This window comes from Thunnus thynnus, chromosome 16 (genome assembly GCF_963924715.1).
Source record: "Thunnus thynnus chromosome 16, fThuThy2.1, whole genome shotgun sequence".
Lineage (NCBI taxonomy): Eukaryota > Metazoa > Chordata > Actinopteri > Scombriformes > Scombridae > Thunnus > Thunnus thynnus.
Window position 1 is genome coordinate 8,561,988 of NC_089532.1, and position 18,135 is coordinate 8,580,122.

The window sequence follows — 18,135 nt, forward strand, 5'->3', positions numbered from 1 at the left end:
ACAGTCTTTCAGTGGCTGGATTAAAAAGCTAGCCAAAAAAAAAGTAAAGGCCAGTAAGTTGACCTTGACTGGTGTTTCTATCGTTCTACTAACTAATTAAATCATGTAACCTTCCCTCGTTACTAATGTTTGCTAAATTACACGTCTAAAAGGATCAGTTCATTAAGATATGTGTATTTGAAAAGATATTTATTTGCATGTGTGTGTAATTCTTCAGGGTTTCTTGCTCCTACAGAACACCTACAGCTAGATCAAAGTCACACATGGCTGATAAATTGTAACAGAACCCAATATTATTCAGTTTGACCATTTTAAGCCTTGTAATCTACAAAATTAGTTAAAATTATAGTCACTGGTTTCTTTGCTGCAGGAACTTGGTACATCATCATCTATCTGCCAGTGTTTTTATGCCTCAAATTGCTGCTGTTTCTCAGTCCAGTTCTAGTATTGGGGTTGTATTTTTTATTTCCTCTTTTGCTGTAGTTTTGTTCATGATTTTATTATTTCATATTGACTGATGTGAGGTCTTGTGAGGTCTATGTGAGATTTTTAATCTCAATGAGGTTTTCTGGTAAAATGAAGGCAAAATAAAAATAAAAAACACTTTAAGGCCATATAAAATGGGCACTACAGCAATTTTGTCTTACATGTCCATTAAGTTAAGGGAGTTACTTAAGATGGATTTAAAAAGGATGGATGGATTCATATCTGATGCAACATGGACTTTTGGTCCTTAGTACTGGTCAAGCCCCTAAAAAATTAATCCTACATTTCCCATAATGCAAATTGATAGTGTCCTTAGACCCTCCTTGACTGACTCCAATTGCTCCAATTATAATTCCAGGTTCCAGGTTATAATTATTATGGTATTAACGTGTCTGGACACTTGTGCCTAGTTTATAAGATTTTAAATGGTTTGGTCCCTCCTCCGCTATGTGACTTTGTGTACACTCACTCAGTAAGTTCAATTAGATCCTCCGGAATATCCTCTATACAAGATTGTACCATACCATTTTGTCGCACTTCATCACACTGCATTTGGGCAGTCAGCTTTCTCTGTGAAAGCCACAACTCAGTGGAATGCCCTACCTGATGATATGAAGAACAATACATTGAAATTAAAAAAATCTACCAATCAGCTGTGTGACCACTGAGTCTAAACTCCATCTATGGTCTTCTCATTAGCGCAGGTCCCAATCAATAAATCAAAAAGTATGTTCCTGTACACAATATGAATAATTTGGGTCTAGACTAAAATAAAATGTCCCTCATAAATATACTTTGACAGAGCATTAGTATTGACATTGTATTTTATATTTTATTAAACAAATGAGATCCTCAGTGTTTGTATTATCCAAATGGGAACAGAAAAAGAGAGTCCTGTTTCACAAAGCTCCACTGTGCTCTGCTTATGAAAGTCCAACTAGGGTTATAGATAATTCAATCAGTCTGTAAAACTATACAGCCTGGTCATATAAAAGTCAGGAAATACATACTATTTAACATATCTGTGCACTGGTATTTTGCTTCTGCTCCATGTGTGTACAAAAGAACTATAGACATACTTCAAACATTCAGAAATATATATGTCTAAACCTTTTGAATTAATAATATAAAAACTAAAATAAACCAATAAAAGACACTGTAGTTGCAGCATATCAAGGTTATGACTTCACACTGACTACTTTAGTCACAGACTAGTCACAAAGTAGTCTAAAACCTTCCAACTCAAGTCCTAAATTTGGGGTTTGAGTCCTAAACAAGTCATAATGATGTGAGCCATCAGTGACCTTAGAAATAGCGGATGACAGCAAGACCAGAAACAAACTAGACTACCAAAACAAAAACAATAAAAGACAAAAACAACACACCAACACATCTGATCACTTTAAATGAAACTTGCTTTGAACATAATTGAAGTACCTCAATATTGAACAGTACTTGAGTAAATGTACTTAGTTACACTCTGAATACAATTGATGAAAAAAGAATAATCCATGTCCGTGGATACCTCAATATATCCTGTAACATGTCTTGAAAAATACAAATTGATTTTAAAATTAAGTTTCATCCCCACTATCTCTGATAAACTCTGTTCTTTATCAAAGCAAACTTAAACAACAACAGACCAGCTTGCAAACGGTACAAAACAAAATGATTCATTATGTGTTTGATCTAAATGCAGGACATTTTAACTCCCTACAGTGGTTAAGCATTGCAAACAGGCTTCGGTATCTTGCATCAATTCATGTGTATAAATGCCTCAATGGTCAAACACCAGACTATTATTACTTGTAGGTGTGTGAACGTGCTAGAGATCACCATATAACCAACACTCTGTGAAAATACAAAAATATGGTGCTTTTAGATCTAAATCCTTCCAGTGTATTGTAAAGGAAAGGGAAAAAGAGGAGAGGTGAGTGAATGCATCTAGTGTTCATCTAAAAATGTTTAATTTGTATAACAAGTATTTATATTTGCATGTCAGCTTTTCAGTCAGAAATGTAGCAGGAACTCAGTCGTGGGGCAGTCCAGGACCACTATGGAAATAACTTTCTGTTTTCATCCGGTGTCATGCTTCAACTTTATGCATAATACTGTGTAATACTGTGTGCTTTTTACAGTTTGTTTGTTTATTTTGTGTGGGTTTTTTTTTCCTTTTTTTGTGCATTATGTTCATGTTTTGACCTGTGTTTTTTTGGCAGTTTTTCTGGTGAATATATGCAAAGTGTGTCAGCTGTTTTTATGACAGAATGAAACCAAACTACATCAGATTATCTTAATTTTGCGACAAAAATCAGAATTTTCAGTTCCCTGAAATATCATTGTTATATTTATGAACTTAATCTCTTGTACAATAGACTGTACATAATTTTATATTGAATTAAACACACATTTTCATTGACCGTAATATCTCTTGTTAATTTCCAGCAATCTCTCCATCTTAAATTAATATAATTTCTCCTTAAATCTCGGTTCCACTTATGTACAGAATATGATTTATGCAGGATTGTGTAAATTTCTGAGTCAAATATAATTTCCCCCAGGTTGTTGTGCTGTCCACTGTGGAGCTTTTGACCATATCAAATGGTCTTCATCAACCACTCGAGCTTGCTCAGTTGCTGTGCAGATGTTCAAACTTTCCATGATTATGACTCAGGACTGAAATGGAGCTTGACTTCTGAGCAAACTCCATCTGCTGATGAAGACCATGTGATGCCGTCAAAAAGCTCCGGAAAAAGCAAGTCAGTGGACTTTCAGTGGAGATTGTTTTGTCAAAGTCAAGGTCGTAATGAGTCCTTCACAAAACAAAAAACAACAAATCAATAATTGTATCTCAAATTAACAGACCTCATTAAAACAAAACTGTTGGGAAATCCTCTCATTTAAATATAATTTTTATATTTCTGAGTCCTGCTGGAACTGTGTAGCAGTAATAACGTGTGCAGGTGTGATATGTTGTCCCCCAGGGCAGTCCTGATCCCTCTTGACATTTTGAGAGGACGTAAAACACACCTGCTAGACTCGCTGATATTCCTGCATTTATCTCTAATTTAAAATTTCAGATTTTTTTCCACTGAATAATAATCTCCCCTTTTTAAATATAATCCTTTTTCTACCATAGTATAAAATATTGAATCTCAACCAAAATGTTCAAATTCATTCCAGGAGATTAGGTCTGCATTGTATTTATTACTAGAAATATGGACACAGGAAAACAGCTTCAGGGCATGACACACCACTTTTACACCATGTAGCCTAAGTTTTGAAAGCCAAATTAGTCCAACATAACAGCCTTTTACACTTTGCATATATACCTGCAGTGACCTCTGCCAGCTACCAATAACATGTCCGCTAGTCTACTAAAAACTGCCCCCTGTGTTCTTCATTTCCTCATAAATTACTGCAGCCACAGCTCCATCGCTGCAGTGCTGTCTTTCACCTGCACAGAGAACGAGTTCTTCGAATATCGGGAGGCGCTACAGTGATGGTTCTTTGATACAAATCGAGGAAAACAGGTTAGCTGATCTTTCTTTATTGATTATCTTTCATAATATATACAGTATGTGATATTTTTCATACCAAACACATGTATTATGGAACCCTTGAAATGAAAAATACAGCATTTGAAAAAAATGGAATATAGTTTTACATATTTTTGCAGTTTTAAAGGATATTAGATACTAAAAGTTGTGGTTCTCTATCAAAACATATTTTTTATAGCTTTTGACCATATCACATGATAAGATCACAATAAGTCTTTACTTATCCATCTGATTGATGTGATTCCACAACAAATTCATAATAGAATTTATTTATTTGATCATCTGAACTTCTGTTGTTAATTATAAAATTATGACTCCTGCCTGCTTTCAGATTTTTTAAACTGACTATTGTTGTAAGACAGACGTGAAAAATTGTGAACCTGTCTTTGAATTACAAACTATCTCAAATATCAAATATGTGAGGGCTAATTTTGGATACCCATAACACACACGAATTGATCATCCAGATTTTTGAGTTTGACAACAGTGAAGATTAATTTACATATTTATTATCTCTCTGTAGAGACTGAATGAATAGTCAACTAACTTTCTCTATACGCCTTAAATGTTTGTTTTTTAAATAATCTTTAACACCTAACTAGGGTGACTTTTGTTTTACTATTTTAACATAAGCCCATAAGAAATGTGTAAGATAAAATAGTAACTATGAAGGCCAAAGAAAGTTTATAGCTATAACTCTCTTAACTGTTTTAAGACGCACAAACCTCATTATATATTATGATACCTTGCTCAAAGGTAACAAAGCCGCAGAGGAGGCAATAGAAACTTCAAAATGTATTTCTCATTGCTCAGTCCTCAAGTAAAAAAGGAGTCTGGGTAGCACAGTGAAAATGTCACAAAATGTCTATACACTCACCAAGCACTTTATTAGGAACACCTGTGCAATCCGATACAACAGCTCTGCCATAAAATCTACTTTTACAAAGCGTATAAATTTTCAGTTTTTGTTGACATTGTCAGAAAGGTGATAATACTACTTTATGTTTATTATGCAGTGTACTAGAGTGCATTATATTGAGAGGTGTTCCTAATACCACCACCACCCACTACAAACTTAAAAGTAAAAGTAGAATTTGCGGCAGAGCTGTTGTATTGGATTGCATTAGATTGCACAGGTGTTCCTAATAAAGTGCTCGCTGAGTGAAGTTCTACATTACGTTATCAGTCAGTGACTAGACTTCTGTTTTGTAACATCAGCTCAATACAAATGACTTTTTATGTTATATGATTATTTGCAGGATACAGGATGTGGACCTTTATACTTCTTTATACCCTGGGACTAAACATCTGTCAGGTAAATCAGTATCATAGGACTACACATCAGGTCTTAAAAATCAAAACTGAAACATTAAATTACTTTCAACTGAATGATTTTCTTTTGACTTTCACAGGCTACTGGAGAAGGTAAAATTATATTTGAGTTTCAACATGTTTCAGTGTAACACTGTTCTTAAACAGATAGTGTATATGTGATATTTAGGAATGTATTGTATTTATGTTGATGTCTGTCTGTTTTTCATGTTTCAGATAATTCAACACAAATGTATTATGTCAAACTGATAATAGACAAAAGTGCGATCGATAACATAACTGCCATACTGAAGACACCTTTTGTGCGTGACAACAAGCTGATAGTTGAAAAGCTTGACTTCACAACAAGTAAACACTTTTCCAATATTTTCAATACTGCATGTTCTGCTAAATTTTCATTGGAAAAAAAGAATTGATCCCTGATTAAAACTATTGTGCTTTTTTTTTTCCTAATGAGCCTGTAAGAGTGTCAGCGCTGGCAAAAAGTGTACATGTTCAAAAGGCTACAGATGGAGAGACAGAGTTTATCAATCTCATGAGAATGACTGCTCTGGTGACAAGTGTACCTTCACCCAAAACTTGAATCCCATGTGTATTTCAGACAATACAGGTATTCAGTCAATTTTCTGCGCTTGTGTGTGTGTATTTGAGTGTATCAAGCAAGCATACAAGCATCCCAAAAACTGACAATTTTTTTCTTTACAGTTAATATCAATGGATCACTTACTTTGTATGGTATGTCCTATCACGAATGTCTGTCTAACAAGGAAGATAAAGTTATAAATTGTACAAACAATTTGTTACAAAAGGTAAAAACAAATATTTATGAATGAACAGCACATTACTCAATCAATACCCTTAATCAGATTAGGAATAATATAATTAATTGTCTTGTCATTCACCAACAATACCATTGTATTAAAACTTAACTCAGTGAATAAGTTGTTGCCTTTCAGATGAAAGAAGTGTATAGCACTTTGAGCGGATTTGACAGCATAGCAATTGGCAATTACAGGTACTTGTGCTTGTTTACTATATAACACTTCAGTTATGTTATATGATGCTGTCTGTTTTCAATATGTGACTGAAATCTGGGCTTTTTTTCTTCACTGAAGCGTTGGAAGCATCATTGCAGATTTCACAATGACCATTGCTGCCCCAATCAGTACAGATAAGCTGTCTTCAAAATCTAAAGAACTGGAGAAAAAGCTCAAAGATCCGAAAGATGCGAATGGACTGGATGCATCAATTTTTTTGGAGACTAGAGGTAATTATATCTATATTTGGTGTGTGTAACATGCATGGTTCCTAGAAAATATATCCTCCCTACTCTGGTGATCCCTGTCTTTTCCTCTAGCACCACCATCAGGTTAACATTTTTTATTTTAATTGAAACATCTTGCCATGACATTACATACAGATATCCATGCTGCCAACAGGATGAATCCCAATGATTTCTCATCTCTTGACTTATCATCTACCGCAACCAACAGTTCAAAGATTTCAATTATTAGTCTCTCCACATATACTGTATGGATTGGTACAAAATGTAGTACAAACATTCATGTTCCCTGCAGGATGAATTTTAATGACTTTGGTGATCCTTTGACCTTTCATCTAGCCCCACCATCAGGTCAAAATATGAACTGTTCCAATATTTTGGTTTTAGACCACATACCAACATCTAATGGTGAACACAGTAAACATTACCTGCCAAACATAAGCATGTTAGCATTAATTGTGGTTACATTAGCATGCCAATGTTAGCATTTAGCTCAAAGCAGTGCTGCTAGCACAGCTATAGACTTGTTAGTATTCCAATTTAAACTCTGATCAAATTGATTAAAGCTGAACCGATCGATAATTTTATATTATATTATAAAACAATGGATCAGTGATTATGTGTGGTTGCTAGATGTGTAAATTGGTGCCTAAATCAATTAATGCAGGGTTCAATTAAAGTGAAATCTGAGGTAGTTTTAACTAAATTATGAAGAAACAGCTCATTGAATGATACCTTTAACCTTTAATATTACAAGATTATATCAAAGTTCTTCACTGATCTTGGCAATTTGACAAAACATTCCCAACTCAAGGTTGATATTCTAGCTTTTTCCAAAAATCTTGAAGCCAACAAAGACAAGAATACCTTAAAGTGCTGTGGCAGAAATCATATTTCACCAGTGAAGACTGCTTGATATGGTTGATAGCTCCATAAAAAGTAAGTTCTAACTTAACCTTATGCATATATTTTTTATTTTTATGAGGCTTTAAGATTCCAGCCTACATCCCTATACAAATGGGTGAAAATGACATTTCATTTGTGGTGCTCACAGCATTGGGAAATGGCTTTTGAAAATTTGAACAATAATCATGTGTCTTTCTAGAAAAAAAATCCTGTTTACTCAAAATAGTCCACTGACTTCACTATCAACAAATTTCCAAAGAACAAAGAACTATATCTTTGACAGAATGTTTTTTTTTTTTTTTTTTTTTTAAAGGTGAAGAATGTAGAATATCCAGAGTTACCAGGACCGTGTTTCTGGAACAACATGTTGCTGCTGAGTTTTATGTTTATATTTTGGGTTTTGAAGAGCACATATGAAATTCCATTCAAATCTCATCCCAGAAGTAGAAATCTCTAAGTCTCACGAGATAAAACTAAAACTGCATTTTTTTAATTGGAATGAACTGACCCTTTAAAAACACTGTTTAGCTGTTTTCTGTGAAATCATTTTATATCATTAAAGATCAGATACACAACACTGTTCAGTGACATTCGGACAGCAATGTCACTGGCAGGAAAAAGGGGATTATTTCATTCAGCTTCAAAGTATGAGCAAATAAGAAAGAGAATTTTATGGCTCTAAGTGAAGCAGTTACTAACAGACACACACACATCATGCCCTCTGGGTGTAGCTAACTCATTAAACTCTGTTTTTGTTTTTTTACAGGTATTGTTAAGTTAAGCATACCATCTGGCCTTGTGCTTTACAACTCCAATGCGACTATCAGCTGCTCAACAAATGAGGACCTGGGAAAACCAAAGTGGCACCTGAAAACAGACTACACAAATGTCATAACAACTGGCACTGAGTCAGAGGTGATAATAAATGGCAATGAGTCCACAGTCAAGCTCAACTACACATCAGAACGCTGGGCAGGTATATTTGTTTCCCCCGTATTTACATTTTAGAAGGACAGATATTTTACCCATTAGCTGGCTTACACTAAGTGCAGATAAGTCATAAGAAATTCAGTGGTTAGTTTTTAGACAGTACTACAAAACCACTGCCTGTTCCTGGAGCTGAATCTGTGAGCTTCCTTCCTTCCTGTGATCAAAAGTACAAAGGGATGAGAGAGCACAATGCTCTGCAACCTAATAAAACGTGCAAATGGACACATCTCAACTAAAATAAGAAAGCATCTTCACAACTTTGACAACATGTATTGCATGTTGCATTTTTCTTTAAAAAAAAAAAAAAAGCAGCAAAAAAAGAAATCACAATCGCATTGGAAAAACAAATTCAACAATTTGACAACGCATACAGTGTGGCATACAGACACAATACAAGCACAGAGATGCCAGAATTCATTAATAACACAATGACAGCAGTTGCTTCTACCAAAAGCAATCAAATTATTGAATCAATAACCTACTTTTGCCCCTTTCACTAACAAAATTGCATCTTGTCCCTTTTGAAATGTATAACTGTATGGTTGATGCCTCTGTCCTCACTTAATTGCTTTGTGTTGGTTTACAATTCTGTGTACTGAAGTAGACATTTTTTCACATTATGGACAAGCAAGTTTGAGTAATACCAAATTAGTTTAGAATATAGACAAAAACGCCACAAAAAAAGTTTCACTTTTTAAAAAGGATAGATGAAAAAATGTCTTTATGAGAAAATCCATATACAAAACCTGTGCCTCATAGAGTTTTCTTGTAAAAAACAAAACACATTGTATATTTCCTTGAGGTCTGAGAAATGTGTTCAGTGCATTTCCTTTTTCATAAAATATTTACGAAGCATTGACAAGACCCATATTTGCTAGCTTGCAGTCTTTTTCCTATCTCACTTTATCAGCACATGCTACGTTTTTTAGCAAACTGTCACCACCAACTGTTGATCAACGGAATAGGCAACATGTAAAATACGAATAAACGACCCATTAGTGAAAACTAAGCTATACTTGTCATCAAAAACTCTACAGCGTGTCTTTAAACATTTAAAGCAGCTATAGAGTTGTGAAGTAGAAGGAGCTATTTCAGACGCCCCTGGTTCTGGAAATAAAATTGCCATTAATTTCTCTCATAGACAACGTTACGTGACTTATAGTTTGAGCACTTCTATAGCTTGGATCAGCATGAAACTCTCCCGGTTAAATCATCAGTACAAAAGATGAGTAACTGTGTTAGAAAATAAATGGCTCTTTGGCAAAAAGTCGAAATTACAGCACCAGTCAAAAGCTTGGAGGCACCTTCTTATTCAAGAATGTGGGAAGGTGTGTCTAAACTTTTGACTGATGCTGTAAATGACTGTGTACCATGGAAATTTAGAGATAGAAGTTAACTAACTACAACTCCCGAGCTGCATTTCAGCAAGAAACCGAGCTTAATATTCAATCATGTGCTCTGCTAACAGCAGTCAGAAGCTAAAGATTACGGTGTTGAGAAAACTTATTTCACCATCTACAGAGTGAATCGGTTTAGTTTTAACTTCTGGTTCACTTTTGAGTGGATTCAGAAACTATGGCTATCGTTTACAACTTCAGCAACGAAACATTTTGAATTCATTATGCTCTGATTCATGCTCATGGCTTCTTCTCCATAGCAACTGCAGCCAAGGCTCATGGGTATTGTAGTATTTTTTTTAGCTGTCTGCCATGCCAAAATCACAGACAAAACATTATTTTTCATAAAGAAAGTAGAAATAATTAAAATTGGTGGTCATGATATAAGCCTATAGGATCGTTACATTATCTGGGAGAATCCTTAGTTTCTATGTTAAGTAATGTTGAAGAGATTAGTTAAAGAAAAACTTGAAATGGGAACTCATATTAACTGGTCACATGACTATGATAAATATTCCCCTCAGGATTTAGAGGAAATCAAAACCTGTGTAAAATAATTAAACTGGATTTTCACCATGTTTGTCTATTTTTCTCAGAAATAAAAACAGAAAAAAAAAAATCTGAATTATTTGGAAGATGCAAGAATCCCTTACACGTTCTACATATAGTGGCTTTAACTCTCATTCCTGTTTTTTTCTTAGGAGAGTACACATGTACCTACAAGAAAGGACACATATCTCACAAGGCCAGTGCTGTATTGAGGGTATCTCTTCTGCCAAACATCCGCATCACCACAGATCCATCATTTCCACGCTGCCAAAGGAGTAATGATTTACGGCATGTGACAGTCAAATGTGAGATACGGAATAGCTCTGAAACATACAAAGTGAACTGGGATAACAAAAATGTTGACTCAAAAATAGATACTTTTGTTCCTAGTAAGTACATTTTCTTATGTTCATCTTCTTTGTTCATTCAGTTAAATTAAACCATGTGCAAACTTGTTATGAAATACATGACATAAATATGATGTGATCTTTGCAGGTTCTCCTGAAAAAATCCTTTCTTATGAAGCTAAAACATTCGTTGGCTGTCAACCACCCATACCAAATGTAACATGCACATTTAAAAACAGGCTCAATCAAACCCGAAAGGCTGAAATAGAAATCATTACAATAAATGGTATGTATTAGTTAAAATATTGTCCGGAAACAATTGCTGTGGCCACACTGTTTCCATATTTCCACTGAGTGCTCTCTCTCACACACACACACACACACACACACACACACACACACACACACACACACACACACACACACACACACACAAATACGCACACATATATACATATACATCTAAATCTAAACCTAAACATATGTGTGTGTGTGTGCATCTGCAATCTGCATGCTACCAAAACAAACTGCAAAAAGTAGATCATCTAACTTCTTGTTATCCTGAAGTTAACTTTGTATTTTGAGTGGAATAAATGATAAATCGAGTCTTCAATTAATCTGTAATGCTGCTGTTAATAGATCTTAACTTTGCTTCTACAAAACAGTAAATGATGCTTACTGTGAAGCTGACGGTGAGTGGGAAGAAACCAAAGCTAACTACACTGCAGTGTTGCAATGTAAGAACGCAGCTGGACAAAAAAAAAGGAAATGCAACGAGGAAAATCAGAGGTAGGGCTGCAACCAGTAATTTTGTTTAATTGAATAATCTGCTGATTATTTTTTGATTAATCCTAAATCAAAAACTAAAACATTGGACCTACAGTACCAGTCAAAAATTTGGACACATGCTCCCATTCTCTTGAATGAGAAAGTATGTCCAAGCTTTCACAATTTCTTATTTTGTCCAAATGTCAGTCCAAAAGACCATCACAGAAGACGAAGAAAACTTTCAAATATTCAATTAGAACTGAAACCAATGAATTGTTGGCATTTTTGCTTAAAAAGTGACTAAAACGATTACTCAATTACCATATGTGATTCATTTTCTGTCAATACCAATCATTTTAATCCTACAAGGGGGATATGGGGACCAGTGGAGTCAGCGTGTGTGAACCTGGAAGTGCACGATGTGCTGGAAAGAGCAATTGTAAGCCTAACTTTAAACATCTCTAACATTTTCACTCTGTCACTCAGTCTGTCACTCTGTGTAAAATCTACATGATTTGATAGAAAAGAGGCTCAAAACAACTTACTTATCAGAAAATAAAACAACAGATTAAGGTAGCCTGCTATTCAAAAGCTGAAGTAATTATAATCAACTGTGACAGAAAGACCATAGCTTTGTACCGAATAAATCCTAAGTCATAACTGACGGTTTACATTTTGACACATTTAATCACCAATAAATCATCCCTGTTGTTACAGACTGCTGACGTTGGACTTGGCGAGCTAGCTGACAATGCTGCCATTGTGTTTTCCCGTCTTCAGAATGTCACTAATAGCACAGACAAAATCAACTCATTTGCCAATATGAATGCATCTGTTGAAGTACTCGTCAGTATGAGTAGCAAGCTAAACCACATACACAATGAATCGACAGTGAATGTAAGTATTACCGAATCTTTGATTGTCTTCATTGAATGTTATTACTGATGATCAACCGATATGGACTCAAAAACAGAATTACTTTCATTTTCCATTTAAAGTTATAATCCTTAAGATTTTCATGAAATCAAACCCAATTTTTAGCCATGTTAATGACATGGCTCCATGGATGGCAATGTCCGTCTGCCAGTCAGTCCACGACTTTGTTCCAAACAAATGAAAAATTTCTTAACTATTAGATGGATTGGCATTAAATTTTGCATCAATATTCATGATACCCACAGGATGAACCCTAATGACTTCGGTGCTCCCCTGACTTTTTCTCTAGCGCTACCATGATATTGACATTTTTGTTTTTTATTGAAATATCGCGAAACGACATTTATGGTCCTCAGACATTGAATTGTAAAAACTTTGAATCCCTGACCTTTTATCATCATCAGGTCAAAAGTTCAACTTGTCCAATACTTTGGTTTACCACCAAATACCCAGAAAACTAAAGACATTCCCATCAACCTCAGCTGTACTTAAATGTTAACATGGAAATGACAAATCATTATAACATTACACATGTTAGCATTATCATTATGAGAATGTTAGCATGCTGATGTGTGCATGAAAAGCGCCACAAGTATAGCTTAACAAGGCTTCTAGCATGGCTGTAGACTCTTGGTCTTGTTGAAACTATTTATCTGCAGCATTTTGTCTACAACAGGCATTCAATATATTTAGATTATGTAATTACACCTCTTATATAGTAGTTCTTATTGTTATTGGCGGAGTCCTGCATTCAAATTGCCTTCATACATGATAGGGATTCACAGCAAACAAGGCATGCATGTAACAGCCTCATTGTTTAGTGTCCTCTCTTTACATCATATCAGAACTGTACTAAATTATTACTAATGCAAACTCAGCATCCCACTGCTGCTCTTCAGTTGTATTTCTGATAAAGTGGCTGCTCAAGTGTTTGCTGTAGTATTAAACCTACCACCAGTAACCACAGGTGTCACCAAATCAACCTGGGCTGAACTCTTCAGGATTATAACTTTAAACTGCCAATAATGCCAATATTCAGTATTTTCAAATAGACTTATTTTCACTAAATTTGACCATGAACTTTTTTTTCCCTTTTTATACCAGGATATAAACTTTCTCTAACTTTGAGCAAATATGTTGTACTTAAATCAAAATAAATTAAAACAAGCTTTCTTCTTTCCAGGATGTTCTGGAGTCATCCAGCAATTTGCTGGAAGAATCTCTTAGCAGCTCATGGGGAACTGATAATACAAAATCAGGGCATCTCAAGACAAATGAAGGGGAAGGCAGTTCGTCACATGTCTCTCTGGCTGAGAGATATCTGAGTTCTGTTGAGCAGTTAATTGTGGTGGCAAATTTTACGACTGCCAGTAGAAAAAAAAATATAGAGGTAGAGGAAAGAAATTGCACACAGGGGTCACAATGTACCAACAAGGTGTTCAATGTCAATGTCTCTCTTCATAGTTCAATCCCTGACAGTGTAAAAACAGCCGGGATGAAACAACTAGAGAAGTATTTGCCTTACAATGATACTGTCGAGCCTAACAGCATTGTTGTGACAGCAACAACTAAGGGAAAACAAACAGCTGGAGTTAAGGTTACAATTGACTTTGCGTTAAAAAATCCAAGGGCTCCGAACACCCAGATACTGTGTGTCTTCTGGTGCAACAATACAAGAAGCTGGTCACAGTATGGGTGCAAGTGGGAGGGTCCTTCTGAGGAGGGACGCTGTGTTTGCGAACATTTGTCCTCATTTGCTATGCTAGTGTCAAAGACACCACTAACAATCCCTGGGATAACTGAGATAACCTACGTCGGACTGTCTGTATCGATCGTGTCACTCATTATCAGCCTTGTGATAGAAATGAGTGTCTGGAGTGCTTTAGTTAAGACAAATAGTTTATATTTACGGCACACTGCCCACATAAACATTTCTGTTTGTTTGCTGGTTGCAGATTGCTGTTTTTTAGCATCTTCTACACCAGAAAAAATAGATCAAATCTGGTGTAAGACTTCTGTAGTGTTGAAGCATTTCTGTTATCTTTCCATGTTCTTTTGGATGTTGTGTCTGAGCACCACACTTCTTCATAAAGCCGTTTTCCCTTTCCATAATTTGAGCAAGAGGAACTACCTGAGGTTCTCCTTAGTCCTGGGCTATGTGTGTCCTTTGCTTATCGTTGTTATCACGTTTATTGCCAATGATGGCGGTGCCGAAGATTTGTACTTCTCCAGGAGGACCTGTTGGCTGGTTTATAAAGGATTTATGAAAGGGTCCATCCATACATTTCTCATACCAATTGGCATAATTATTTTTGTCAACGTGTTCTCCATGCTGGTTGTAATCATGAAGCTTTTGGATCACCCTAAGAATATACAAAAATCTAATGAAAAAGAAAAAACAGCTGCCAAAACGGTCATGAGATCCGTTATTCTTCTGACTCCTATCTTTGGTGGGACATGGATTTTTGGATTTGCTGTAACAATTCTTGACCTCACACATGGAGACATAGCCTTCGTGGTCAATTACGCCTTTACCCTGCTGAACGCATTCCAGGTATGGTCAATTCAACTTTCAACTAAATATCTGGACCAGTCAAAGTATTTCTTGCTCAGTAACCATTGTAATTTCATTTGCAGGGTTTGTTCATTTTGTTGACCACATGCCTGGGGGAAAAACAAGTAAGGAACTTAATTACACTTACTTACTAAATCTAAGTTAAAAGTGTAGTTATGAAATGGTATTGTTTATTATGTAAAAAATAGAAAAAGTATTAACCACAAACGGGTAGTACAGCATCATTAAAAATGTTTTAATCTAATTTTGACAGACGCGTGAAGCACTGCTGAATCGTTTCAGAAACAAAGTAAGTGCACTACATCTGGGTTTACTCATGTAAAATACAACATTGAGTACTGATACATCTTACACATCCTTCTCCTTCTGATCTCCAGACTCTGGCATCCACCGCAAGCAGCTCGACAAAGTTAGACTCAACATGGAAGAAGTGAAAACACGTGCACTCTTAAATCACAACAAACTACATTTTACACACAAAACCAATGATAATAGCTTAAGCTACATTTACTCTAACGTGATTTTTTTGTTGTTGTTTATTTTGGTTTATTAATTTTGATGGAGGTAAAAAAAAAAACAACTAACTGTACAGAGTTGTAATGTTTGTTTAGTACTGTAGATCTGTGTTTTTGACAAAATTATACGCTCTTTACTCTGTACTCTTTGCTAAACTGAAATTAAACTATAATTTAATGTCAAATGTGGTTTGCAATACTGTTCAGTATATTACACGTTTTTCATTAGTACTACAGCACTTAAACGCCACTGAAACACTAACAACTTTAAGTCTACAGTGATGTCACTCACAGATCCTGTTTTCTTCATTTTCTTTGCCCTGCTCTGCCCACTCCTCATCTGTGTCATCCATTGAAATGCCTTTTTCGGCTGCCATCTTGCGGTAGGCCTGGCACTCAATCTCTGCTCTGCAGCATACAGAAAAAGGAAATTTGTTTATTTAACTGATCATCAAAATTGCTGCTTATGGTTACTGTGCTGTGTATTTAAAAGGAAAGCTGTGTATCTAAAAGAAAAGTTCAATCAAAGTATGTGAAAATCATTGAAGTATGATTCACAGAATAACAACACCATTAGTGGAAGAATTGGAATACTGTTGGGCTTCATTTCATACTTTTTAAGGAACCGAACACAGTCCTGGTGTCCATATATCTCGGCTATCCGTACTGGTTTGTCTCCACTACAGTCCTCCTTGTCTATGGGAGCACGGAGAGAGTGCAGAAGCCGCAGCACAGCCAGTCGACCGGATTCTGCAGCAAAGTGAGCAGGAGTCCATCCATGCTCTGTCCTCAGACATGGTCTGGCTCCGTGCTCAATGAGGATCCTGACTGTTTCTGTATGTCCTGTGAAAAAATCATCATAGTAGGATGTGACACATGTATTTTTTAGTGTTTTTTAAACCTTTTTGCAAAGGGTATATTCATTACAGGTGAACTGATTAATCAATTTATAGATGGACAGAAAATTCATCAAGTAATATATCAAGCCTAAACACCAATCATTCCCTGATTCCAATCTCTCCAATGTGAGGATTTGCTCCTTTTCTCTGTTTTATGCCTTTTTAAATTGAATAGCTTTGGCATTTGGACTGTTGCTCTGACAAAATTAGACTTAAATTGGGAACTTGTGATTAACATTTTTCAAGATTTTCTGACATTTCTTGAACAAAATGAAAAAAAATGACTCGATCATGAAAATAATCATTAATAGTTGAAGGTCTAACATTTTTCAATCAATGCAAAACACAAGATTGGAACGAATCACTTGCAAATTTACAGACAAGTCTTTTAATAAAACGACTAATACTGAATGTCCATTAAGTACAAGTTAATGATGTTTTCTGATGCTACTGTATACTGTTTCAAATAGTTTGGTTTAAACCTCATGACACAAGAGTAAAAAACTAGCAAATATGTTCAATTCTAGTCATTTGGAAAGCACAAAATGAGTAATTTGTAAATTGTAAATTGCCATAATAAAAACACTAACTTGGTCCCTTTGTGCGTGAAATGTGTGAAACTGTCCAATTTTAGAGCTTTTTGACACCTATTCTACTGACCATTAAGCTAACTCTATAACGGAAGTCAACAAAAACAGCATTTGAGTGGTGATACCAGCGACATTTGAAACCTGTAACTTATGTTACGTGTATCAGGAAAAAGGATACTGTACATTTTCACTTCTACCTTTAGCTGCAGCCCAGTGGAGTGGTGTCTTGTAGCTCCAGTCGATGTCTCTCTGATTAGGGTTGCATTTATTTTGCCTCAAAATCTCCTCAACTTGATCAAAATCCCCTGCTGCTGCTGCCTGGTGCAACTCTGACATGTCGTGACAGAGGTTGCCTAGCAACGATTGACCAACACAACATGGCGCCAAATCCTCATTTGCATTTGTAAACGGCAATGCTGCCACCTGCTGTAGCGAGATGAAACCCGAGTGTATCTCTTCTGAGTAAATGAGTCACTCTAATTTAATTTAGTAAACATATTGGCTTTTAAAAGTAGCATTTAATATCATGGTGAAAGACTAAGTCCGTTTTTAAAAGTTTGTGAATTAAATTTGAGTTTAGCGACCTTTAGGCTAAATTTAGCCTGAGGATGAAGAGAGATGGAAAAAACAGTGGACTCATTACACCTAAATTCATCTATTTAAACTGAAAGGCAGTGCAATATCAATAATTCAGCTTAAAACTTTTAAATGTTTGACATTGGAAGCAACCTAAGCTTAAATACAGCCTACGTTTTGCATAAATGCAGATACGAGTATAATGTTGAGGTCATGGGGCATCTATGTGAAATCTCTTTACTCAACCTTCCCCTTTTTATACAGTAATCTAAACCACCTTTGGACCAGAATGATATCTATGACTGAGTTATAATTGTAAGGACTTTGCATTATGAAGGAATGCAATATCTGTGACTGGCAATAAATCCCTCAACAGTTCAAGATTGTACTCTTTATTGATGAATGGGTGGCCAAAGATAGACATGCA

The 18,135-nt window shown here is 35.6% G+C and overlaps 2 protein-coding genes across 3 annotated transcripts; one reads left to right on the plus strand and one right to left on the minus strand.

The window, feature by feature from the left end:
- Positions 1–11: 11 nt before the first annotated feature.
- On the plus strand, positions 12–15,689 carry adgrf3a (adhesion G protein-coupled receptor F3a). The gene is made up of 16 exons (XM_067614369.1): positions 12–4,019; positions 5,306–5,726; positions 5,836–5,988; positions 6,084–6,187; positions 6,335–6,393; positions 6,494–6,645; positions 8,333–8,542; positions 10,655–10,891; positions 10,998–11,135; positions 11,515–11,638; positions 11,987–12,056; positions 12,335–12,514; positions 13,737–15,107; positions 15,191–15,232; positions 15,382–15,417; positions 15,506–15,689. Exons 2-16 carry the CDS (start codon positions 5,609–5,611, stop codon positions 15,560–15,562), a joined length of 3,051 nt encoding a protein of 1,016 aa, XP_067470470.1. The 5' UTR covers positions 12–4,019; positions 5,306–5,608; the 3' UTR covers positions 15,563–15,689.
- On the minus strand, positions 15,458–17,732 carry LOC137199818 (ankyrin repeat domain-containing protein 66). Of its 2 annotated transcripts, XM_067614380.1 has the most exons (4): positions 17,330–17,732; positions 16,258–16,486; positions 15,936–16,051; positions 15,458–15,543 (listed from the first exon to the last, which is right to left on the minus strand). In XM_067614380.1, exons 1-4 carry the CDS (start codon positions 17,466–17,468, stop codon positions 15,539–15,541), a joined length of 489 nt encoding a protein of 162 aa, XP_067470481.1. In that variant the 5' UTR covers positions 17,469–17,732; the 3' UTR covers positions 15,458–15,538. The 2 variants fall into 2 exon arrangements, with proteins under 2 accessions (XP_067470481.1, XP_067470480.1); XM_067614379.1 differs by lacking the exon at positions 15,458–15,543 and having other exon boundaries at positions 15,913–16,051.
- Positions 17,733–18,135: the final 403 nt, after the last annotated feature.